At 47.2% G+C, this 21,437-nt stretch overlaps 1 protein-coding gene across 2 annotated transcripts in view; it reads left to right on the forward strand.

Annotated features, from left to right (window-relative positions):
- Positions 1-21,437, forward strand: part of LOC104575381 (protein FAM219A) — a 104,265-nt gene that overhangs the window by 49,193 nt on the left and 33,635 nt on the right. For both annotated transcript variants that reach the window (XM_088536683.1, XM_088536684.1), the window contains exon 2: positions 15,902-16,001. In XM_088536683.1, coding sequence (XP_088392809.1) covers positions 15,902-16,001 — 100 coding nt within the window. The remainder of the gene's footprint in view (positions 1-15,901; positions 16,002-21,437) is intronic.

Genomic DNA, 21,437 nt, shown 5'->3' on the forward strand with positions numbered 1-21,437 from the left:
TCAATGCTTTTGAATATGTTCTTCAATACTACTGCAGTTTAATTAAGAAGACTTGAGGTTTGAACCATGCAGCACTGCTGGCTTTTCAGTTGTTGCAAAGCAGTGACTTCAGATGCTGCTTTCACTTATAAATAGATCTGTTTTAAAACCTGTATCCTGTAGTGGGTATTGCAGGCCTAATTTTTTACTGTTAAATAAAATCTGTTCAGCAGCTGCTCAGAACAGAGAAAAGAAAACGATGTTGTACCTGGTGCCTTGGCAGAGCTAGTGGAAAGTCAATAAGCAGTTGTTTATTGCTTTTTAAAATGGAGTCAGTGGCTCTCAATGTATTTCAGTGCATCATTCACCGTGTCACCAAAATGCCACTTATTTTCACTCAGGTAGGAGGTGGGAATGCTGAGATAAGTGGTTAGTGTTTTGAATCCAGCAGCGTGCACATGTTGCTGCGAAGTGCAGACTGTGGCTTCCTGGGAGCCTTCACTTTGTTCACCTTGTGATTCTGGAGCTACCTGAACACTTGAGACTCACACAAATGACACTTCCTTCTTACTTCAGCTCACCGAAATGTAAGCGGAGGCCTGTCGAATGGTCCTTGAAAGAGCATGGGGAAGTCTGGAAAACCTCTTATTCCGAGGATAAATAGGTGTTGTGCATAAATGAAGCAGAGTCCTCTCCTCTGAAGATGGCTGGGGGAGGAAGTGGCTGCAGGTCATCCCGAGGATGGGTTGGAGAGAAAGGTTTGGAGCCAGGGTGTATGTGACCTCTGTCATCCCATCTGGGATGGGTCCTGGATGGATTAGTGGTAGGAGACTGTAGGCTGAGCACAGTGTCTTGGCATCAGTGCCCTCCTTCGCTGTTTGAAAGAGTTTGTGGTCTTGTTAGGCCGAGCTCTGAGTCCCAATGTACCTTCGACCAAAGTGGAGCTCAGACCAGCCTCGGCATGTGCATTTGTGTGCCATATTTTCCATTCCCTGAAAAACAGTTCTGGAGCCTAACAAACAGGGATGTTTGGTGCTTGAGGGCTCTTCAGAAATAGCACTGCTGACTCCTAGGTCAGGGGAGCATCAGTTGCTTTGTCACCTGAGTGTTGTCTGCTGTAAACCCGACAAGTTACAGAGCATAGGTTACCTCACAGCTGCTACAGATAACTGTTTCCACGCACTTCTGGCTTACTAGCTGACTATCTAAGCATGCAGGCATGTCTTCTTACCAATTCCCAAAGTGATTTCTCCTCCCAGATCTCCTTTTGCAGAAATACAAGGGCTGCCTTTGCTTATGTTCTCACTTGGAGGTGTCAGGGCGATAGAAACCTACCCCTGCCATGCTGTTCTCCTCCTTCCTAACTAAGCATTTGGCTTATAAATTCTTCTGCAATTTTATACTCATCTCACTGGACCTCTGGTCTAACTCAATAAGACAATTTGTATGTCCTTGTTTCATATTTCATATACTGTTGCCGTTCGCTGTCTCCGGCCGCGCGGTCTCCGGTCTCAGCTCTCGGCAACGTAAGGTGTTCACCCAGAGGTCGGGCTCTCCGGGGCCATCCTACCCCGCTAGGGGACAAACCACGTAACACCAATATGGTTGAAGTGGAGTGCCGTTTATTGTTTACTGCTCACTACAGTTATACAGTTGCGAATGCGGAAGCTTGCTCTGCCACCAATTAGCAACAATGTCACCTTATATGGCTATGTACTGATTCTTCAGAGTAAGACAGCTGACTCGCCTTAATCTCTGCTGACCTTTTGCTTTCCGTAACATCGCGAGATCTTCCGAGCGCCAGGCCCTAAGCCTAAGTCTGGCCAAGTCAGCTTATGTCAAGCACGAAGCCATATTGTTATATCTATATATCCGTCCACATTTCCCCCTCCCCATGCAAGCGTTTATTCAGTGTCTGCTTCTTGCGTTGCGGAATTAACAGAAATTGTGATATGTGGGCGGTTATTAATTGTCTTATACAGCGTAAAGCACAACTAAGCATCACAGCGCCTACTATTATGATAATACAGAGCATGATTCCTGTCTTAACTATAGATTTTAGCCATCCCCCTAGTCCGAAAAGGTCCGTGAGTCCATCCAGACCAAAAAACCCCAGATCCTCCTGTATCTTTTTGGTGTGATCCATCAGCTGTTGGATTTGCTGATGTATTGCCTTAGAGTGATCGCTGAGGTCCATGCAGCACATTCCTTCAAAGTCTTTACATCCGTGCCCATGGGCTAGCAGCAGGAAGTCAATTGCAGCCCTAGCAAGCAGAAGCATTAAGGGAGTCTAATAGCTCTATCTTCTGCGGCTCAGGCCCTACAGGCAGGTTGTGGCTCCAAAGATCGAAATGGTTGATTCCCGTTGCCAAGTTCTCGAGTGCTGTCGATCTTTTCAAAGTTTGGGGATTCCCCAACAATGGCATTGCCCTTACTGCATTCCAGAAATACTTCCACGTGGTCTCATTTTCAGGTACCCCGACTAGACATGTTACAAAGGGGCATGTCCCTTTTCACAGGACGCTCCCTCGCGTCCGCGAGTCCATCTGCTGGGAACCCAAAGCGGACCTGTGGGCGTAGAAACACACATGTGCCCTCGACCATTGAATACGACTTCTGCCGGACCCTCCCATAACCCAGTTCGAGGGTTCCGGCAGTGTACGCTCATAGGTGACTCCTGCACCTTTTGACCACAGACCCGCTGCGCGTGCATCCACATGGGGGGTTCCGTGTCATCTCCAAACACACAGAGATGGTTAAGTACAAATAGAACCTTATCCGAACACTCTCTTGGGTCCACTATTGAATTGAACTTTTGCAAATAGTCCTTGAGTCTCCTGTTTATGCGCTCCACTATAGCCTGACCAGTTGGAGAGTTTGGGAGCCCGGTGGTATGCTTTACTCGCCAGGTCATCAGAAAGCGTCGGACAGACTCACTGACACAGGCTGGACCGTTATCCGTCTTGATGTGCTCGGGCGAGCCCATGACCGCAAAACATGTGGTTAGATACCTGCAGACATGTAGGGCCCTTTCGCCGGTCTGCACCATGGCCCACACAAACTTAGAGTAGGTGTCTATGGACACGTGGACATACTTGAGGCGTCCAAATTCAGGTATATGTGTGACATCCATTTGCCACATCTCTAATGCCTTTTTGATTGCTTCACCAAGCGCTTCCATCCAAGTTTGAACACTCTTTTTTGGTTGCATTACTAAAAATACCCATTCCAGAATGATAAAGCGATGAGTGTAGTGATGATCATCCTCTCCCCCTTTTTTCTTTTGCCACTGCATGATGAGGGCAAACACGGAGATTGGGTTGGAGACGACCATGAGGCCTATCGGAAGCTCAGAGCATCACCGTCCTGCCCATGGGGTGGAGATGAGCTGTCCTAGGCGATGGATGCATTGTTCCTGGATATCGGGGCACACGTTTACATGATTGGCCCGCACACAGTCCTCTATCCTGCACTGATAAGCTTGTTCACAGGTTCTTCCTCTCCTACTTCTGTGTTCTTCCAGCTGGTGACTTTCCCACGATCTTTTCGCCTTGGTCTTAGTCCGGCTCATCATATCCGTCTTCTATCGGGAAGCCTCCGTTACTTAGATATGCTCCCACAATTCCCCCCCCCCTTTTTTTTTTTTACACTGATATGATGTATTGAGTAGGTTACACGGATTCAGGTCTATCCAGTTGCTTAGAGGAATACCTAACACCAGTGCATCAAATTGATCTGCTGTCCCACAAAGCCAACAACTCTTAATTTGGGTATAATTAACAATACGCCTAAGAAGCATAACATATCCATTAGCGTTAAAAGCAGCATCAGCTTCTATAATAGCCTTAAAAGCAACGTTAACTCCTAAAAGCCACAATATACAGCTAATAATAACAGTAACACTTCTTCCTCCCATGTTGTTGTTCTGCAGGCTCACACTTTCCACAGCTAGGGTACCGGTTGCTTGCCTGCTACATCTGATGTATGTGAGTTTGCTTCCAGCCAAGGTCTCACCCATTTCGCTGGCACCCATCTGGTTCCAGTATCTGTAATGACACAAGCATACCCTTTTCCCCAGGTTATCAAGTCCAAAGGTCCCGTCCATTTTCCTGTGTTCCAGTCTCTCGGCATCAACTTACACGGGCCTAATTTTACTTCTGTCAGGGCTCCCTTTGGCCCAGCCCTGTGTTTGACCATCAGAGGGACTAGGCTGTCCTGGGGTAATCTCAAAAATTTAAAACATATTCTGCTCTTGCCAATTTTTCGTTTTTTGTAGCTGGCGTTTCAGCGTTTGGTTCATATGTTCCACTATGTCATGGTCCTCAGGATGCAATGGTATGGTGAAAAAACAATCTTTTAAATCAATTATTAAGATGTCTCAATCATTTAGCTTCAATTTGGTTTCCTCTCTTTCCAAGGATACAAGTCAGAGTACGGCTCCCAGTCCTCCACCAGTGAGGGAGGTGGGCAGGGAAGGTTGGGGGGGGGGACGCCATAGTCTGAGTTATTCCTGGCTTTCCCGCTTTCAAATGCTGCACTTTCTTGTTGTGCTTATTCAGCCCTCTCTGCTGATATATATTACACAGTAAAGATCTAAAGACCAAACACACACACAAACAGCACAAACACAATTTCCATCCAGTGGCACGACCTCACGTAGCTGTGCACTCCACTAGTGAGTTCCACTGGTTGTCGGCAGGACACTGAGACTGAACATTCTCTCGAGTTGGCAGATTAGAGGGTTGCTGACAGGTTCCCAACTCAGCGGGCGTCCCCGCAGAGACAACGTGGGTCTCAGTGCTAGGAGTCTCACCCCCCCCCTTTCTCTCTGCACTGTCTGTTTAAGCCCGGTGCATCCTGCCACGTAGGGCCAGTACGTGCCAGCAGGCAGACCAGGGGGGCGGACAAACTCCGCCTTCAGTCACATAACCTTTCCTCCTGGTCGCGCAGGTGCGCATACCAGTAAGTGGTCCCAGCCGTCAGTCTGAGGGTCCTGCCTTTCTCATCTCCCTCCCTCTCGGGTGTTTGACCTTCAAACTAGTTTAGAGGATGTTTGCAGTTAAGTTGGCTACAAGCCCGGTCGAGCAGCCGCCTTCAACTGCTTTTGGAGGAGGTCGGCTCTGAGCCTGGCTGAGCAGCCGCCTCCGTGCTCCTTATCGCTCAGCCTGGGCAGGAAAACATCTTCTTTCTCAGGGTCTGGATTCTATTTCGCACAATAGTTTTATGACTCTACAGATCACACAAATTTCCAGCTTTCAACCATACCTCGTGTCAGCATCAATATACAAAGGATACAACACATAATAGAGATGAACGTAGCAAATAGAAATAATAGCCCTAATAACGGTTTCTGTCCTCACTTAAAGCATTACAATTCTTCAACCCCCACTTTAAAAGACAGATCAAATTCCCCTGCACCTCCCCCCTGGCTGTTGTCAAGCCCTCAGCAACATAAGTTTCCTTGATCTCATTCCATTCGCCTTCTCTTCCCTGGCCCCCCTTTCTCCTTTTTTCAAGGCGATCTAACAAGTCCTGGACCTAGCCGGGCTGTTCCTCAGGCTCGCTGGGGGCGGTCTGAAAGCGGGGACACAGACGGTGCAGGCGCCGCAGGCACAGGCGAGGACGCGGGTCGGGGGGTTGGCGATGGATCTCCAAACACCAGTGGTTTTCGGTGGCGTGGTGGTCCCGGTCCTGAAGTGCTTGCAAAGGCTGCCGTGGCTCCAACGGCCACTTTCCTTTTGGCTTTCACATCGGATTTGAATACTAGGTGGGGCTCGGCTTTGAACCCATTCTCTCTGCACCAGATCTAAAGCTTGCAGAGGGCCTGTTCATCAGTAGTTTGCTCCAGGGATTGCACGAGCCTATTCACCAAATTTCCGTAGGACTTCCGCAATCCCTGCTTCACCATCGTAAATGATGGGGTCTTTCGTTCTGACGGCACTAAAAACAGCACCTGCTTCCGCAAAGCATTATACATGGGCATCGAGTAGGTTGGCTGGGCTGCGGGGTCACCATAAAGACCCCGTCCCATAAGCATCTGCACAGTCACATCATACAACGCATCTCCCAGGATGTTATGTGCGTTCACCACCTTTTGGATTTGTTTCTCCCGCTCCCTGGCAAGCTCTAGGATAGCTAGAATCTTCCCGAATACGACTAGCTCTTCCGCCTTTCCAGCCATAGCCCGCTGCGTTAGTTCTGCTTTGATTTTATCTCTGCTGACCCTTTGCTTTCCGTAACATGGCGAGATCTTCCGAGCGCCAGGCCCTAAGCCTAAGTCTGGCCAATTCAGCTTATGTCAAGCACGAAGCCATATTGCTATATCTATATATCCGTCCACAATATACGTGTGAATTTTCTCTAGAATTTGAGAATTTTTCCAAGGTCCTACTTTAGAATCTGAATTCACAAAAGTAGCATGAGCTCCTGAACCTTTTCTTGTTGTTTAAACCTGTTTCACTAAGACTCTCCTGTTTCACTAAGACTCTCTTAGGCATTACTCCACATCTATTAAATGTTCCACAAGAAATCAAATGAAAAAAAATCCAAACCAAAACCAAATCCTTGTCTTCAAATACATAAGAACTATGTGCTGGACCATAGTTAGCTGGGAATGAAGGTGAATCTGCATCCAGAAGGAAAAGGATGAAGAAGTTGGATAAGACTAACAACTAGAGGAAGACAGAAAGGAGGGCTGCATAGGGCCTACCAAGATCATGGACCCTATCACCTTGCTACAAAATTAGATCACCTTGCTCCAGAAGCAGATCACCTCTATTGAATTTCTACCTGACAAGTCTGTCTTGCCTACCTAGACCAGTTGGCCTACCTGACCTGGGCTTAAAATCCTCCAGGAACAGGAATTCCACAGCTTCATGGGCAATTGGGTGGTTCCTCAGTCTTACGCCTTTACGCTTTTCCCTAATATTTCCTTGCAACCTTGATGCAATTTAAGGTACTCATTACTTAACCTGAAATGTGAAAAGAATATTGCTCCCTTTTTTTTTTCTTGGTGACCACCTTTTCTATATTTCTATATCTGAAGACAGCAGTTACATTCCTCCTTACTGTTCCCCTTCTTCCCGAAACAACCCATCTCTTCCAGTGTTCCTTGATGTTCATAACTTCCATGTTTGTTGTTGTTTTTTTTTTTTCCATCAGAGAAGTGAGGGGATCACATCTTTCTTGAAATATGGGTTCCAGAACTGACTGTTTAGGCGGGAGTCTGGGGGATGGGAGTGGAGTATGGGAGAGCCTTTGGGGAGGTTTGCAGGTTACATTCCCACCTGACATCCCCCTCTGACACTTTCCTTTCTTTTGCAAAACATACCATTACTAACCATTATTTAACTTGATGCACTATAAATCTCATATCCTTTGTGCCTCCCTTTTATGGTGTTTTTCACATGGACATGTGAAAAACATGGACATATCATGGTTCCCAATGATTTTTTTGAACACTGTGTTTATAGACATTTAAGGTTTGTAGTGTTGTGATACTTAGAGGCTGCAGAGCCCTTTAGTCCAAAGCACTGTATGGTTGTGCTCATATACCCGCCTATGCACATCACGGCCCTTCCCCAGAAAACCTGCTGTCTAAAGCTGCATTACAACTTGAGGCAAAGGGAATGTACAAATAGCATATCATTTTTCTGCTTTGGGATCAGAGACTGAAGACATAAATATTTATTAGCAAGAACAATTTCCTACTCCAGGAGTCTGTGATGACAACATAAGAATGAGAGAAACCCCTCAGTGACCTGAATGTACCCCCCGTATTTGGGGTACATGTGGTTTCCTCCCTTGTTATTCTGTTTGCTGAATCAGTTTCTCATGCACAGAACATTTATCAAATTTTCAAACTCAGTGCTTGACTTGGAAAATAAGCAAAGCACTTGAGCCTGTCCTTGTTAGCGTTTGCCAGCAGCGCTGACTCGCGCGGGCAGTTTGGGAAGGCAGAAGCTGCTGGGCTACCCACGCTCGCCGCGGGCTGTCGTGCGGGCTTGGGCACCAGGGCTTGTGGGGGCTCAAAGCTGAGCATGGGGAGAACAGGCAGCCATCAGCTGCTACCATGAGAAGGCAAAGGAAGGAGCACTTGGCTTGTAAGGACCCAGCTCCTGATAATCAAGCCAATGTGTCTGAACTGGCTGGAGAAGTGATGGGTAAAGCCCTATATATTAGGTCATTCCTTGGGATTTGAGGGTAAGGGCAATCTTCTCCCTCTGCCTTATTGCAAAACAGGGCTACTTTGATGGTCACAGAATTCCTCACAGAGAACAAAGCAGCAGCATTTTTCTGCGGCTATGAACACAACTGATCTTGAGGATTGGGAAGGACAGGCAGATAGAGACATCTGTTTTCAGCTATACTATACAGCAGAAAGCTATATATTATCCTGTACTATATAGTGTGCTCTGCTATGCAGCTGAAAGCCACGGAAAGTGCATATGCCAGTTCTCTTCATCATGGACAGGAGTCCTGGGGCAGTTACAGGGTGAAAGGCAGAGGACTGTTAAGCTTGCAAGATGTCAAGGGGCTGTGAAGAAAGGTAAGGAAGGGGCATTTTCAAAGATGCTTTACAGGTGTGTGTATCTAGAGCCCGGCTCCATTGCTCAGGTAAAACAGTACCCAGTTTGCTGGGTGTCTAGGGTTATGTCCCACCACAGTCAGCAGAGGCTTTTGGGAAAGACAGATGGCAATAACAGGAAAAGACTATTGGCTCTGTGCATTAAAGAAAATCTTTGATTCTTGCTAAGTACTGCAAAAAGGGAAGGAGGGAAAATGGGAAAGAAGAAAAACAGCACTGAATTTAAGTGCCCCTCTGTACCAGCAGGTCACACTACTCCTGCTCCATGAAGACTCGCAGCAACTCATTTCTGATGTTCAGAAATGACGTATAGCACACAGTAGGACTGCTGTACCTAGCAGGAAGGCTGAGTTTTCAAGGTCCACTGTGTCAAGCCTGTAGAATAAGGCAGACTAATCCGGAGCTGCCCCAGCATTTGGATGCTGCAGTTGTCCATGGCCAGTTAAGCCATGAGCCTGTAGGGAGAAAACTTTGATTAAACTCCTGTCCCAGCCAAGCATTCTTACTGTGGCCTGATTGAATGTAGCTTTATCCCTAGGGATGAAGGCATAAGGGGGGCTCTGGAACAGAAAAACCTAAAATGTATTAAATTCTCTGAGCCATTTAGAGCCCTTGCAGCTGCAGCTTGGCACTTGTCTTTTGAGTGGGAGTGTTGTGTTCCAGTTAGTGAGCAGAGACATCACATCATCTGGTCTGGGGCCGGTCATACCACAGAGCTATAATTTTGACATTGAGGCATTCAACTGAGTCCTCAGTCTAGGGAGGCTTGTCAAAAAAATAAAAATAAAATCTCAAAGCAAATTCTAATAGCAAAAGCATGTGGTGACATCTCAGAGTGCTCACAGGCACTCACAAGCAAAAGGCTAATTAGTCTTTCTCTGGGTAGATGAGGTGTATGGAGCAAAACGCTGGCATTCAGGAGGCACGAAAGCAAAGGGTGTGTGCCCAGAGAGGCCGCTTCAGCCAGGCTGCCCTGGGAATTCAGTCGGTCTTGCAGTCAGGGTTGTTACTGTGGAGCTCTGTGCACTGCTGCAGAACATATAGGAAGTGATGGGTAGGAAATAGGACAGGGCCTCAGCACTCACCAGCCAGGGTAGATGCACTCTAGTGTTAGGAAGGCTGTCTCTGGCCCAGCTCAGTTTTATTTCCCTTTTAAGCTTTAGAGGGAAAGGGCCTGGCCTGTGCATGGCCATGATAGGGGACTCGAGCTCTGTGATTCCTTTTGATCCCTTTGTGTTAGTGATACGTCCCTGCCTTGCAGGGATGTGTTTCCACATGAGTCTGCTACAGAGGTGCAGAACTGAGAAGTGTCATTTCAAACCTTAGAAGCAAATTCCTAGTGCAAACTGGCTTTGCTCTGGGCTCTGCCGATGGTTCCTTTATCACTCCAACCTTCCTGATGCCATGTGAAAGGCTGGCCCCCATGAGAGCTCACAGGTCCCACAGGAGTGGGAGTCAGAAGAGGAAGGCAGTACACAGCCATTGAACCATGTCCTTCACCACAGGATCTCTACTCCCATGCCCTCCTGCAGCTTGCACACAGCAGGTTGTGGCTCCAAGAGTTTGGGAGGAGCCATCCAGCTCTTGGAGTCACACACTTTAAAGAGCTGCATCCTGCCTTTTCCCAAAGCATCAGAGAAAGGTGTCTATGTTGGAAGCCTGGACTCAGGTCATGGGCTGCCAGCTAGACCACCTTACACATCCCTTTCAGTGAAGCTCTGTCATGGCTGAAAAACCACTGCCCCTCCTGCACTTTGGCCATTCCCAGGAACATCCTTTTGTGCAGCCTGGATTCAGGTACAGCCCCTTCAGCTGGGTGTATTTGAGAGACTGGTCCCATGTTACCAAGCTTCAGAGAGAAGAACAGGCAACAACAGAGAGGGCCCCACCACCTCTTCTCCAAGAAGGAGTTTTTCTCCCTTCTTTTCTAGCAATCTTCCCAGGTGATCCTTATATCCTCACCTCTAGACCTTTACCACCACCTTCCCAGGTGCTGTTTATATCTCACCAACTGTTCCTTATTAACCTCTAATGGTTGGCCTCAGAAAATCCTTTTATCCATCAAGCAATCAGCATTATTATTTTCATCCCTAGCCAACCTTCCTTCCTATTCCTTATTCCTATATCTCCCCCTTTTTTGTTTACTAATGATTAAATTCCTGTTCCTACATTTCTATTCCCAAAGGTCAATCTTCTGGAACTTCTGAGGATCAGTGTCCTGTTTTCCCTTTTTTAAAGTCTTCTCTTTTCTCTTGCTTTTTCAGTAACTAAAGCTTCCAAGGCTCGCTTCCCACATGGCTAGAGCTTCCCCAGTTCACCTTCGAGTGTCCAGAGCTTCCACAACTCACACTCATCCCAAGTGTCCAGAGCTTCCATGGCCCTTACTCCTCTCCCACATGGCTAGAGCTTCCCTGGCCCAGACTCCCAACATATACCCAAGCATCCAGAGCTTCTGTGGCCCACACTAATCCCACGTAGCTCAGAGCTTTGTTACCACTTACATTGTTTCCCATTCATCCTGTAGAGCTTGCTTCTCCACACAATCTTCTAGAACAGGGGTTCTCAACTACAGCCCCCCAGGGTCCTCAATCCAGCCCGCCGGTATCTACAGAACCCCTCTCCCGCCGGGGGTTGGGGGGGGAAACGAAGCAGCCGCAGATGACTTCCTGCCACTTAATCCGCGCGCCGGCCTCCGCAGCCCCCAAACACCCGCCGGGACTGGGCTGAAACCAGCACCTCGTCCTCGACCTGCCCCCCTCAGGGGGCGCCTCTCGGCTACAAACCGCACCTCCTCCTCCCCCTCCTCCTCCCCCTCCTCCTCCTCCTCCTCCCCCTCCCCCTCCCCCTCCTCCCCCTCCCCCTCCCCCTCCCCCTCCTCCCCCTCCCCCTCCCCCTCCCCCTCCTCCCCTCCCCCTCCCCCTCCCCCTCCTCCCCCTCCCCCTCCCCCTCCTCCCCCTCCCCCTCCTCCTCCTCCTCCCCCTCCCCCTCCTCCCCCTCCCCCTCCTCCTCCTCCCCCTCCCCCTCCTCCTCCTCCTCCTCCTCCGCGATGCGCGGCAGGCGAGAGGCGCGGGCATCTCCTCTGCCGGGCAAGCTCAGTCAGCAGCCTCTGGACTGCGAGGTCCAGCCAACTCGGCGAATCGCCAGAGCCCCCGGCGCGGCAAAGTTCCTTCGGTCCCTTCTGGCCACCCTTTCCGGACTGCGCGGCCGGGCTGAGGAGGGGGGCGGCGGCATCAGCGAGGTGGGCGGCTCCCCGTCTCTCCCTCCCTCCCTCCAGCTCCAAGGCAGGACGAGCAAGACACCAGTGGGAAGCGTGTGCACCATCATGTCAAAAAAAAGAAACATTGGCTCCGAGTGCAGGGTATTCCAAGAAAAGGGGACTTCTGGTTATTTTTTCATGGAGTACAAAGAAAGAGCTGTTTGTCTGATATGCCAGAATTCAGTGTCTGTGTTCACGGAATACAATTTGTGTCGACACTACAAAACTCGACATAAAGATAAATATGATTCTTTGGTCGGACAAGTGAGAAAAGATAAAATATTAAGACTGAAACATGGATTGACAGCTCAGCAAAATACTTCTGTGAAGCAAAAGCAGTTCAATATATCATCACTTCAAGCAAGCTATCAAGTTGCCAAGCTCATAGCGCGCTTGCAGAGCATTCCTAGAGGGAGAATTTGTTAAAGAATGCCTTCTTTCTGTTGCCAAAGAGATGTGTCCAGAGAAGGCGGATTTATTTAGTACAGTGAGTTTTTCGGGACCTACGATGACACGAAGGATTGAAGAAGTGGGGAAAATTTGAATCTGCAGTTGCAAAACTCCTCAAAAAACGTTGCTATTTCTCATTGGCCCTCGACGAAAGCAATGATGTTCGTGATTCTGCACAACTAATTTTCATTCGTGGGACAAATGATTCTTTCGAAGTCACAGAGGAGCTTGCTGCACTGAAAAGCATCAAAGGAACAACTACAGGAGAGGATATCTATGAGAAAGTTTGCCAAACTGTGAACGATTTGGAGCTGGACTGGGGTAAACTATTCAGTGTGACAACTGATGGTGCTCCTAGCACGGTGGGGTCCATGAAAGGAGTGGTTGCACGCATTAACAGAAAGATGGACAAACGCAACCATTCACATCCAATAGCCATACACTGCATCATCCACCAACAAGCACTGTGTTGTAAATCACTGAAGCTGGACTCTGTCATGAAAATTGTAGTTTCTTGTGTTAACTTCATTAGAGCTCATGCACTCAACCACAGACAGTTTCAGGAATTTCTGTCTGAGCTAAATGTTGCCTATGAAGATATTCTGTACCACACAGAAGTCCGTTGGCTGAGTCGAGGGAGAGTTTTGAAACGATTTTATGACTTACTTCCACAGGTTAATGATTTTATGCTTTCTAAAAACAAAGAAGTACCAGAGCTCAAAGATGCAGAATGGAAGTGGCACCTTGCGTTTCTGACAGATGTAACAGAGCTACTCAACAATTTCAATGTCCAACTTCAGAGAAAGGGGAAGCTCATCTGTGATATGTATTCACATGTGAAAGCATTTCAAGTCAAATTAGACCTGCTCATTAACCAAGTAAAGGAGGAAAACTTCTGCCATCTCCCCACAACTCAAAACCTGTCTGCAGAAAAACCAGCAGTTGCATTCCCAAACAAAACATGTATGGATGTACTAGAAATGTTGCAAAAGGAGTTTCAAATTAGATTTAAAGAGGAGCTTCGTCTCCATGAACAGGACATACAGCTTTTCCGGAACCCATTTTCTGTTGACATTGAAACTGTTGATCCGATTTACCAAATGGAATTGGCCGAACTACAGACTCGTGACTCGCTGAAAGATGCATTCAAATCAAGCAGCCTTACTAATTTCTATGCATCTCCCCTCAGAGACGTATCATAATCTCAGGAACCATGCGCTTCAAATTGCAACCATCTTTGGCAGCACCTTTGTCTGTGAGCAGACTTTTTCCCGAATGAAACATCTGAAATCTCCAATCAGATCCAGACTAACTGATGAACACTGGCATCACTTGCTACGACTAGCAGTGACAAATATGGAACCTAACATTGACCATCTCATTAGCCAAAAGCAGGCCCATAGTTCACATTGATTACAATTGTTCTTCATTTTAAATATTGCATTCTTTTTCCTGTTTTTTTGTGCACTACTACAAATAAAATATGTGCAGTGTGCATAGGAATTCGTTCATTTTTTTTCCAAACTATAGTCCGGCCCCCGACAGTGTCTGAGGGACAGTGAACTGGCCCTCTGTTTAAAAAGTTTGAGGACCCCTGCTCTAAAGCTTCTGAGGCTCGCATCCCACATAGCTCACACAAACTTCTAGAGCTTCTCTTATCATCTAGGTCAAGCCCCTGTTCATGCACCATTTGTGGAAAACCAGAGAGAAGCACAGGCAACAGCAGCAACAACCAAGACACCCCACCACCTCATCTCCACCAAGGGTGTGTGGTGTGTGTGTTTTTTTTTTTTTGTTTGTTTGTTTGTTTGTTTTCCCTTCTCCTTTTCTAGCAATCTTCCCAGGTGATCCTTATATCCTCACCTCTAGACCTTTACCACCACCTTCCCAGGTGCTGTTTATATCTCACCAACTGTTCCTTATTAACCTCTAATGGTTGGCCTCAGAAAATCCTTTTATCCATCAAGCAATCAGCATTATTATTTTCATCCCTGGCCAACCTTCCTTCCTATTCCTTATTCCTACATTTTTTTTCTTCATAAAAGTAGAACTTTTAACTTAGAATTCATGTAGTTCATCATTTATCCCTAACTGTGTTCTCCTGGAGACTGCCTCATTTGTTTGCAACAGGCTCTAACCTTTCTCTCCATGTTGTTAAATAACTACCACATTCCTCACAGCAGTGGCTGCATTAAGGGGAAGAAATCCTGTGTGATTAAAAGTTATTTATTTCGTGTCATTGAATGTAAAGTCTTGCAAGCACTGTCCTTTTTAAGTACCGTCCAAAAAAAGTCATCTGGAGAATTCAAAGGAGCAGGGTTGCAGTAAAACATTATCACTCTACATGTTATTTGTTACATTATTTGACCAGTTTCTGTGGAAACAGAGCCTAATTGGAAAACTGCACAGCGTATCATAAGGAGCTAATGTACATGGCAGAGAGAAGGCGCTGGGGAGGAAGGGAGGGTAGTTCACTGAGGTCTTTACTGAGAGGAGGGAGAGGTAGCCCCTTGCTTTGAACCTCTGGCTTCTTACATACAGGTGTCAGCGCCAAATGATGCATTGCATTTTTATAGAAAGCCTATAAATGCAAAGTCTAGAAACAGAGATATGAAAAATCTTAATTAGTCAACTTGGAATAGTGTTTTCTGAAAGTTTGTTCTGTTTTAGTGATGGTTTCTTCCGATACTTGGAATCTAATATTGGATATATGTTTTCTCTGTACAGTTACCTATTATAAATGAGATATATATATACAGGCATATATAAATATCTTCAGTGTAGTTTTTAGCTTCTAGGTGGGAAGAAGTGGACGCATTTGACAACCAATTTTAATTTTCGCTATGTGCTAAATATAGGCAATTCTATTTGAAGCTTTCAATGAAAGGATATTAATATTTTTATCCTGAATTGATAGTTTGTGCATTAAAGGATTCAGAGAGAGAGGCTACACCCCAGAGCACAACACGGCCTGGACTGGAGTGGCTGCAGGGAGGCCTGTTGGAGCAGACTTTGTGTTTCGGGGGCTTTTGCTTTAGGGAGGATTTCAGTGGCAGTGTAAGGTACTGTGTTGACAGATGTTGAAATTAATATTCTCATTTAGCCACAAAAGAGGTCCAGCATGGGAAGTACAAACGTTCTCAGTTTTCCCCAAGAGGGACCAGAGGTTGAATGCTCCTACTCACGTTCCTTCTGAGCTGGACTTCCACACAGCCAGCCAAGAGCTCTTCAGTCTGAACCATAATGTTGGCTGGTCAGCTTTGTACTGGGCTGAAACCATGAATGCATTTCATACCAACAGACCAAATAGTCGCTGCATGAAAATGGTTTGGGACTATTGCCAGCCCAGGTTGAATTTGAACTGATGACCCCCCCCCCTCCATATTATATTCCCAATATCATCCATCATGTAGGTCTGATGTTGAAGGCTGACACTTCCAGAGCTCTTTAGAGCATACTCAACGTGCTTCCAAAATTCTGTCTTTTGCCGCTAGATTTCAGTGATATGAAACACAGATTCTCTGCTCCCTCCAAATGCAGCTGAGGACTCCTCGAAGAGCCAGTTGTTAGAAAAATGACTGCTTAGCTCTTTATCTACTTTTTTTTGTTGTTGTTTGCTTTCTTAACAGGATCCAACGGCTGCATCAATTTCAGACAGAGATTGTGATATGAGAGAGGGAGAGACTGTAGCCATGAACTATAAGCCATCCCCGCTTCAAGTAAAATTAGGTGAGTATTTGTTGATGGAAAATGCAAATGCTGTATACAGGACTTGGAAGTATGGTGTGGTGCTAGCGCGATCATAGGCAGATTTCCATATTTATGGCTGAGCATGCCAGCTCAGCTCAAACAACTCACAGAGCAATTTATCATGGTGACTGTGCTGCTCAGAGAGCCAATCTGCAAACATTCAAGGACTTTGTATTTTGGGGATGGGATGGAGACTCTCTTTTGAAACGAAGGCCTAGTTTTTCACCTCTACAGACTTTTATCAAGGTAAGATGAAGGCTTGGTCAGAAAAAGAATGAAGGTAATGCAGAGGGACAGTAAAAAAGATGGCCACAACTCAGAATTTGGTAAAAGATTACCACTGTCAGCACGCCATATGCCACCAGAGTCCTATGCTGCTGCCAAGAGAGATCTGTAATGTTATTAGAAAAATAATTACTACTGCAGTAGTGTTACATCAGGAAATGTGTTGGAGAGCAACTGATACCATTTATGGTATATCTGAGATATTCCTGCATTTCTATTCAGTAAATATATCCAGCAGAGATTCACTGGAGCGACTGGAAATGGTGCTGTTCCAGACTCGGCTTTGGTAAGTCATGAGAACATTATAGAATCATAGAATCATAGAATGCTTAAGGTTGGAAGGGACCTCTAGAGGTCATCTAGTCCAACCCCCCTGCACACGCAGGGTCACCTAAAGCACGTGGCACAGGACTGCATCCAAGCGGGTTTTGGAGATCTCCAGAGAAGGAGACTCCACAACCTCTCTGGGCAGCCTGTTCCAGGGCTCTGTCACCCTGACTGTTAAAAAATTTTTCCTTAAGTTCCTGTGGAACTTTTGGTGCTTCAGTTTCTGGCCATTACCTCTAGTTCTGTCGGTGGCCACCAGTGAAGAGAGGCCAGCACCATCCTCCTCACTGCCTCCCTTGAGGTACTTATAGACACTGATCAGATCCCCTCTCAGCCTTCTCTTCTCCAGGCTGAACAGGCCCAGCTCTCTCAACCTCTCCTCATAGGGCAGATGTTCCAGGCCCCTGATCATCCTTGTGGCCCTGTGCTGGACTCTCTCCAGCAGCTCCACATCCCTCTTATACTGTGGAGCCCAGAACTGGACACAATACTACAGATGCGGCCTCACCAGGGCTGAGTAGAGGGGCAGGATCCCCTCCCTCGACCTGCTGGAGACACTCTTCTTAATGCACCCCAGGATCCCATTGGCCTTCTTGGCCACGAGGGCACACTGCTGCCTCATGGTCAACTTGTCGTCCACCATGACACCCAGGTCCCTCTCTGCAGAGCTGCCCTCCAGAAGGTCGGTCCCCAGCCTGTACTGGTGTCTGGGGTTATTCCTCCCCAGGTGCAGGACCTTGCACTTGGCCTTGTTGAATTGCATGAGGCTTTTCACCGCCCAGTTGTCCAGTCTGTCCAGGTCCCTCTGGATGGCAGCGCAGCCCTCTGGGTTATCGGCTACTCCTCCCAGTTTGGTATCATCAGCAAACTTGCTGAGGGAGCACTCTGTGCCTTCATCCAGGTCATTGATGAATAAATTGAACAGGGCTGGGCCGAGGACTGACCCCTGGGGGACACTGCAGGCCTTCAGGCCTTCAACTAGACTCTGCACCGCTGATCACCACCCTCTGGACCCTGCCATCCAGCCAGTTCCTAATCCACCTCACTGTGCACTCATCTATCCCACACTGCCGGAGCTTGCCCAGGAGGATGTTGTGAGGGACGGTGTCAAAAGCCTTGGTGAAGTCGAGATAGACGACATCCACCGCTCTCCCTTCATCTATCCAGCCGGTCATTCCGTCATAGAAGGCTATCAGGTTAGTCAAGCATGATTTCCCCTTGGTGAATCCATGCTGACTACTCTTGAGCACCTTCTTGTCCTCCATGTGCCTGGAGACAACAGCCAGTATGAGCCGTTCCATCACTTTTCCGGGGACGGAGGTGAGGCTCACTGGCCTGTAGTTGCCTGGGTCCTCCTTCTTGCCTTTTTTGAAGCCTGGCGTGACATTGGCCTTCTTCCAGTCCTCCGGCACCTCCCCCGTTCTCCAGGATCTTTCAAAGATGATGGAGATCGGCTTAGCTATGACCTCTGTCAGCTCCCGCAGCACTCTGGGGTGCATCCCATCAGGGCCCATGGATTTGTGGGTATCGAGGTTCCTTAGGTGCTCTCTGACCCAATCTTCCTCTACCCAGGGCAAGTCTTCCCCTTCCCCGGCTTCTTCTCTTGTCCCTAGGGCTGGGGGCTCATAAGGGCTGCCCTTGGTAAACACCGAAGCAAAGAAGGCATTCAGCAACTCTGCTTTTTCTGTGTTATTTGTAACCAGGGTGCCCATCCCGTTCACCAGCGGACCCATGTTTTCTCTGATCTTCCTTTTGCTGTTAATGTATTTGAAGAAGTTTTTCTTGTTATTTTTAACATCCCTTGCCAGATTGCATTCCAACCGCGCCTTAGCTTTCCTTGTCGCATCTCTGCATTCCCTGACTACGTTCCTGTATTTCTCCCAGGGGCCCTGTCCTTTTTTCCACATTCTGTATACCGCTGCCTTCTGCTTGAGCATTGCCACAAGCTCCTTGCTCATCCACACAGGTCTCCTGCCCCCTCTGCCTGACTTCTTACACACAGGGATGCACTGTTGCTGGGCGTGGAGGAAGTGCCGCTTGAAAACTAACCAGCTCTCTTGGGCCCCCCTTCCTTCTAGGGCTCTAGCCCATGGGATTCTTCCGAGGAGGTCCCTGAAGAGGCCAAAGTTGGCCCTCCTGAAGTCCATCGTTGCAAGGCTACTTACAGCCCTGCCTCCTCCTCGTTGGATCCTGAACTCCACCAACTCATGGTCACTGCAGCCGAGGCTACCCCCCACCTTCACATCTCCTACAAGTCCCTCCCTATTTGATAGCACGAGGTCCAGTAGCCCACCTCTCCTCGTTGGCTCCTCCACAACCTGCGTAAAACAGTTATCGTCGACGCTCTGCAGGAACCTCCAGGACTGTTTGTGCCTGGCTGTGTTGTCCTTCCAGTTGATGTCGGGCTAGTTGAAGTCCCCCATGAGAACCAGGGCCTGTGACTGTGAGGCAATATCCAGCTGCCTATAGAAGGCCTCATCAACCTCCTCGTCTTGGTCAGGTGGCCTGTAGCAGACACCCACCACAGTGTCTCCCACATTAGCCTGCCCTCTAATCCTTACCCACAAGCTCTCAACTCGCTCATCATCCACTCCCAGGTTGAGCTCCATGCATTCCAGTTGCTCTCTCACATAAAGAGCAACTCCACCACCTCGCCTTCCCAGCCTGTCCTTCCTAAAGAGCACATAGCCTTCCATGGCAGTGCTCCAGTCGTGCGAGCTATCCCACCATGTCTCTGTGATTCCGATGAGATCATGACGCTGGGACCGCACACAGATCTCCAGTTCATCCTGCTTATTCCCCATGCTTCGCGCATTGGTGTACAGGCATTTCAGGGAAGCAACAGAGGCCACAGGTTTCCCAGGAGGGGTGAAAGAGGACCCTCCGTGATCATATCCTATCCTCACTTCCCCACTACCATACTCCCGCTGGAAGCCATCTGACCTGGGCTGTGCGGTACTGCTTGCCGTGTCTGTGTGACACTCCCCTTCCCCCTTCTTGTCACCTCTGTTATAGTAGAGCTGATGGTAGGAAATAGCTCTAGGTTCATGCATAACAAATTCATTTCATGCAAATTAAATAAAAAGATAGTCTAAAGTAGATCTGCAACAAACTTTACAGGGAAAACTTTTGTAAATCAGCTGCTTAAGCAAAGGCAAGTGAATTGATGAGCCCAGGAACTCAAACACATCAGGCAGTGTTGAAGGAGAAAGTATCAGATGAAAAGAGATTGCTATGAAGTTCCCCAACAATCACTCTTGTGACTAATCTTATATAAAGATTCATTAACTTTGTTAAAATAAAAATGAGAGTTGGCTAAGAAAATTTACTCATAATGTATTTGGGAGGCCTCAGTGCAACAGAGTCAGAAATACTGTAGAGAAAGAACATTAAAGCTGTAATAATAGAAATACCAAGAAAAACTTGATAGGAGAAAATCAATCTATTGTAGACTGCTATTTTACCAATCAGAAAGGACTATGGTGGAGGAAAGCCTGATACATTAATTGATTGTAGGATAACTAATTATTAAAATGAACTAATACTGTACAGTATGCTATAGCCGCACTTCTGCAAAGTTTACGAGCTTTTTTTCCCAAACATCATATATAACAGAATAATTATTCCTTCTGACAGAACTGCTGCATACCCAAATAGGAAAATTTTAAATCTACTGGCCACCAGTAAGGAGACAAAGGGAGGTGGTTTTCCATCAGATAAAGATGTATCCCTGCAATTGTAAAATGCCAGGGCAGGGTGTATGCAGTGGTGTGTAACAATTCCCTCTCTTGAGTTCCACCAAGAGAAATTCAACATGAACTAGGTATAGAAAACAGCTATAGATGACCAGGGAAGTGGAAGAAGTCATATGGAAACTAAAACAGTCTGGCTTGCTGAGCCTGGTAAAACCAAGACTGAGAAGGGATTTGCTTATCCTATATAAATCCATCGGGAGTAAACACGAGGGACACAAAAAAAAAAAAGAATATTTAAGCTAACAGACAATGTCAGCATTGAAACAGTTGGTCATAAATTGGTAAGGAATAGAGGTCATCTGGAAATTGAACTATTCTTAACCATGAAAGCAGGGAGAGCCTGGGCAGAAAATCCCCCAACACTCTTGCTGAGTTAGAGCTCCATAGGAGTGTAAAAGGGAGGCTGTGGTCCTGCTGCCTGCCGGAACTTGCTTGCTAGCCAGTGCTGGTACCCTGTGAATATTCAGTGCTGACACCAATACACTTTCCAAGGCAGTAGTGGCCTGCTTAAGGGCACTTGCCCGACAAGGCTGATAGGCATGTTCCTGCCCTAACTCCAGAGAGAAGTCAAACACCTCACTCAGCCAGAGGATACCGTGTGCCTCTTTAGTGATGTGAACACATATCCAGTGGCATTTGGATCGGCTTTCTGCTCTTAGGCGTATCAATGTAAGCCCTTGGTTACCTGGGGCAAAGTGAGACTAATTGTGTTGTCTCCTGCCAGTGGAACTTGTCTTTAATCCACACCAGCTCCTGCTGCTTTTACTCTTAAAATCTGCCCAACCTTTAGAATTTTCAAGCAGTTTAATGGCTCGCATCTCTCTATATTGGCTGCTCTTCATCCAACTCATCTTTTGTCTCTTCTTCATTGAACTCATCAGGATGTAGATTGTCTTTTAATCTCTTTAAGGCTAGGCAAAATGAAGATACTACATAAATGTTTAATAGCTTAACTGGCAGAGCCACCGTTGGGGTTGTTAGCAACTAAGATTCTAATCCTGCTGCAAGTTTTCTGTATGGATAGTGGCATTTTTCACTGTTAAATCAG

This window comes from Tinamus guttatus, unplaced genomic scaffold, assembly GCF_059628265.1.
Source record: "Tinamus guttatus ecotype Peru unplaced genomic scaffold, ASM5962826v1 Tinamus_guttatus_pri_ptg000696l, whole genome shotgun sequence".
Taxonomy (NCBI): Eukaryota; Metazoa; Chordata; class Aves; order Tinamiformes; family Tinamidae; genus Tinamus; species Tinamus guttatus.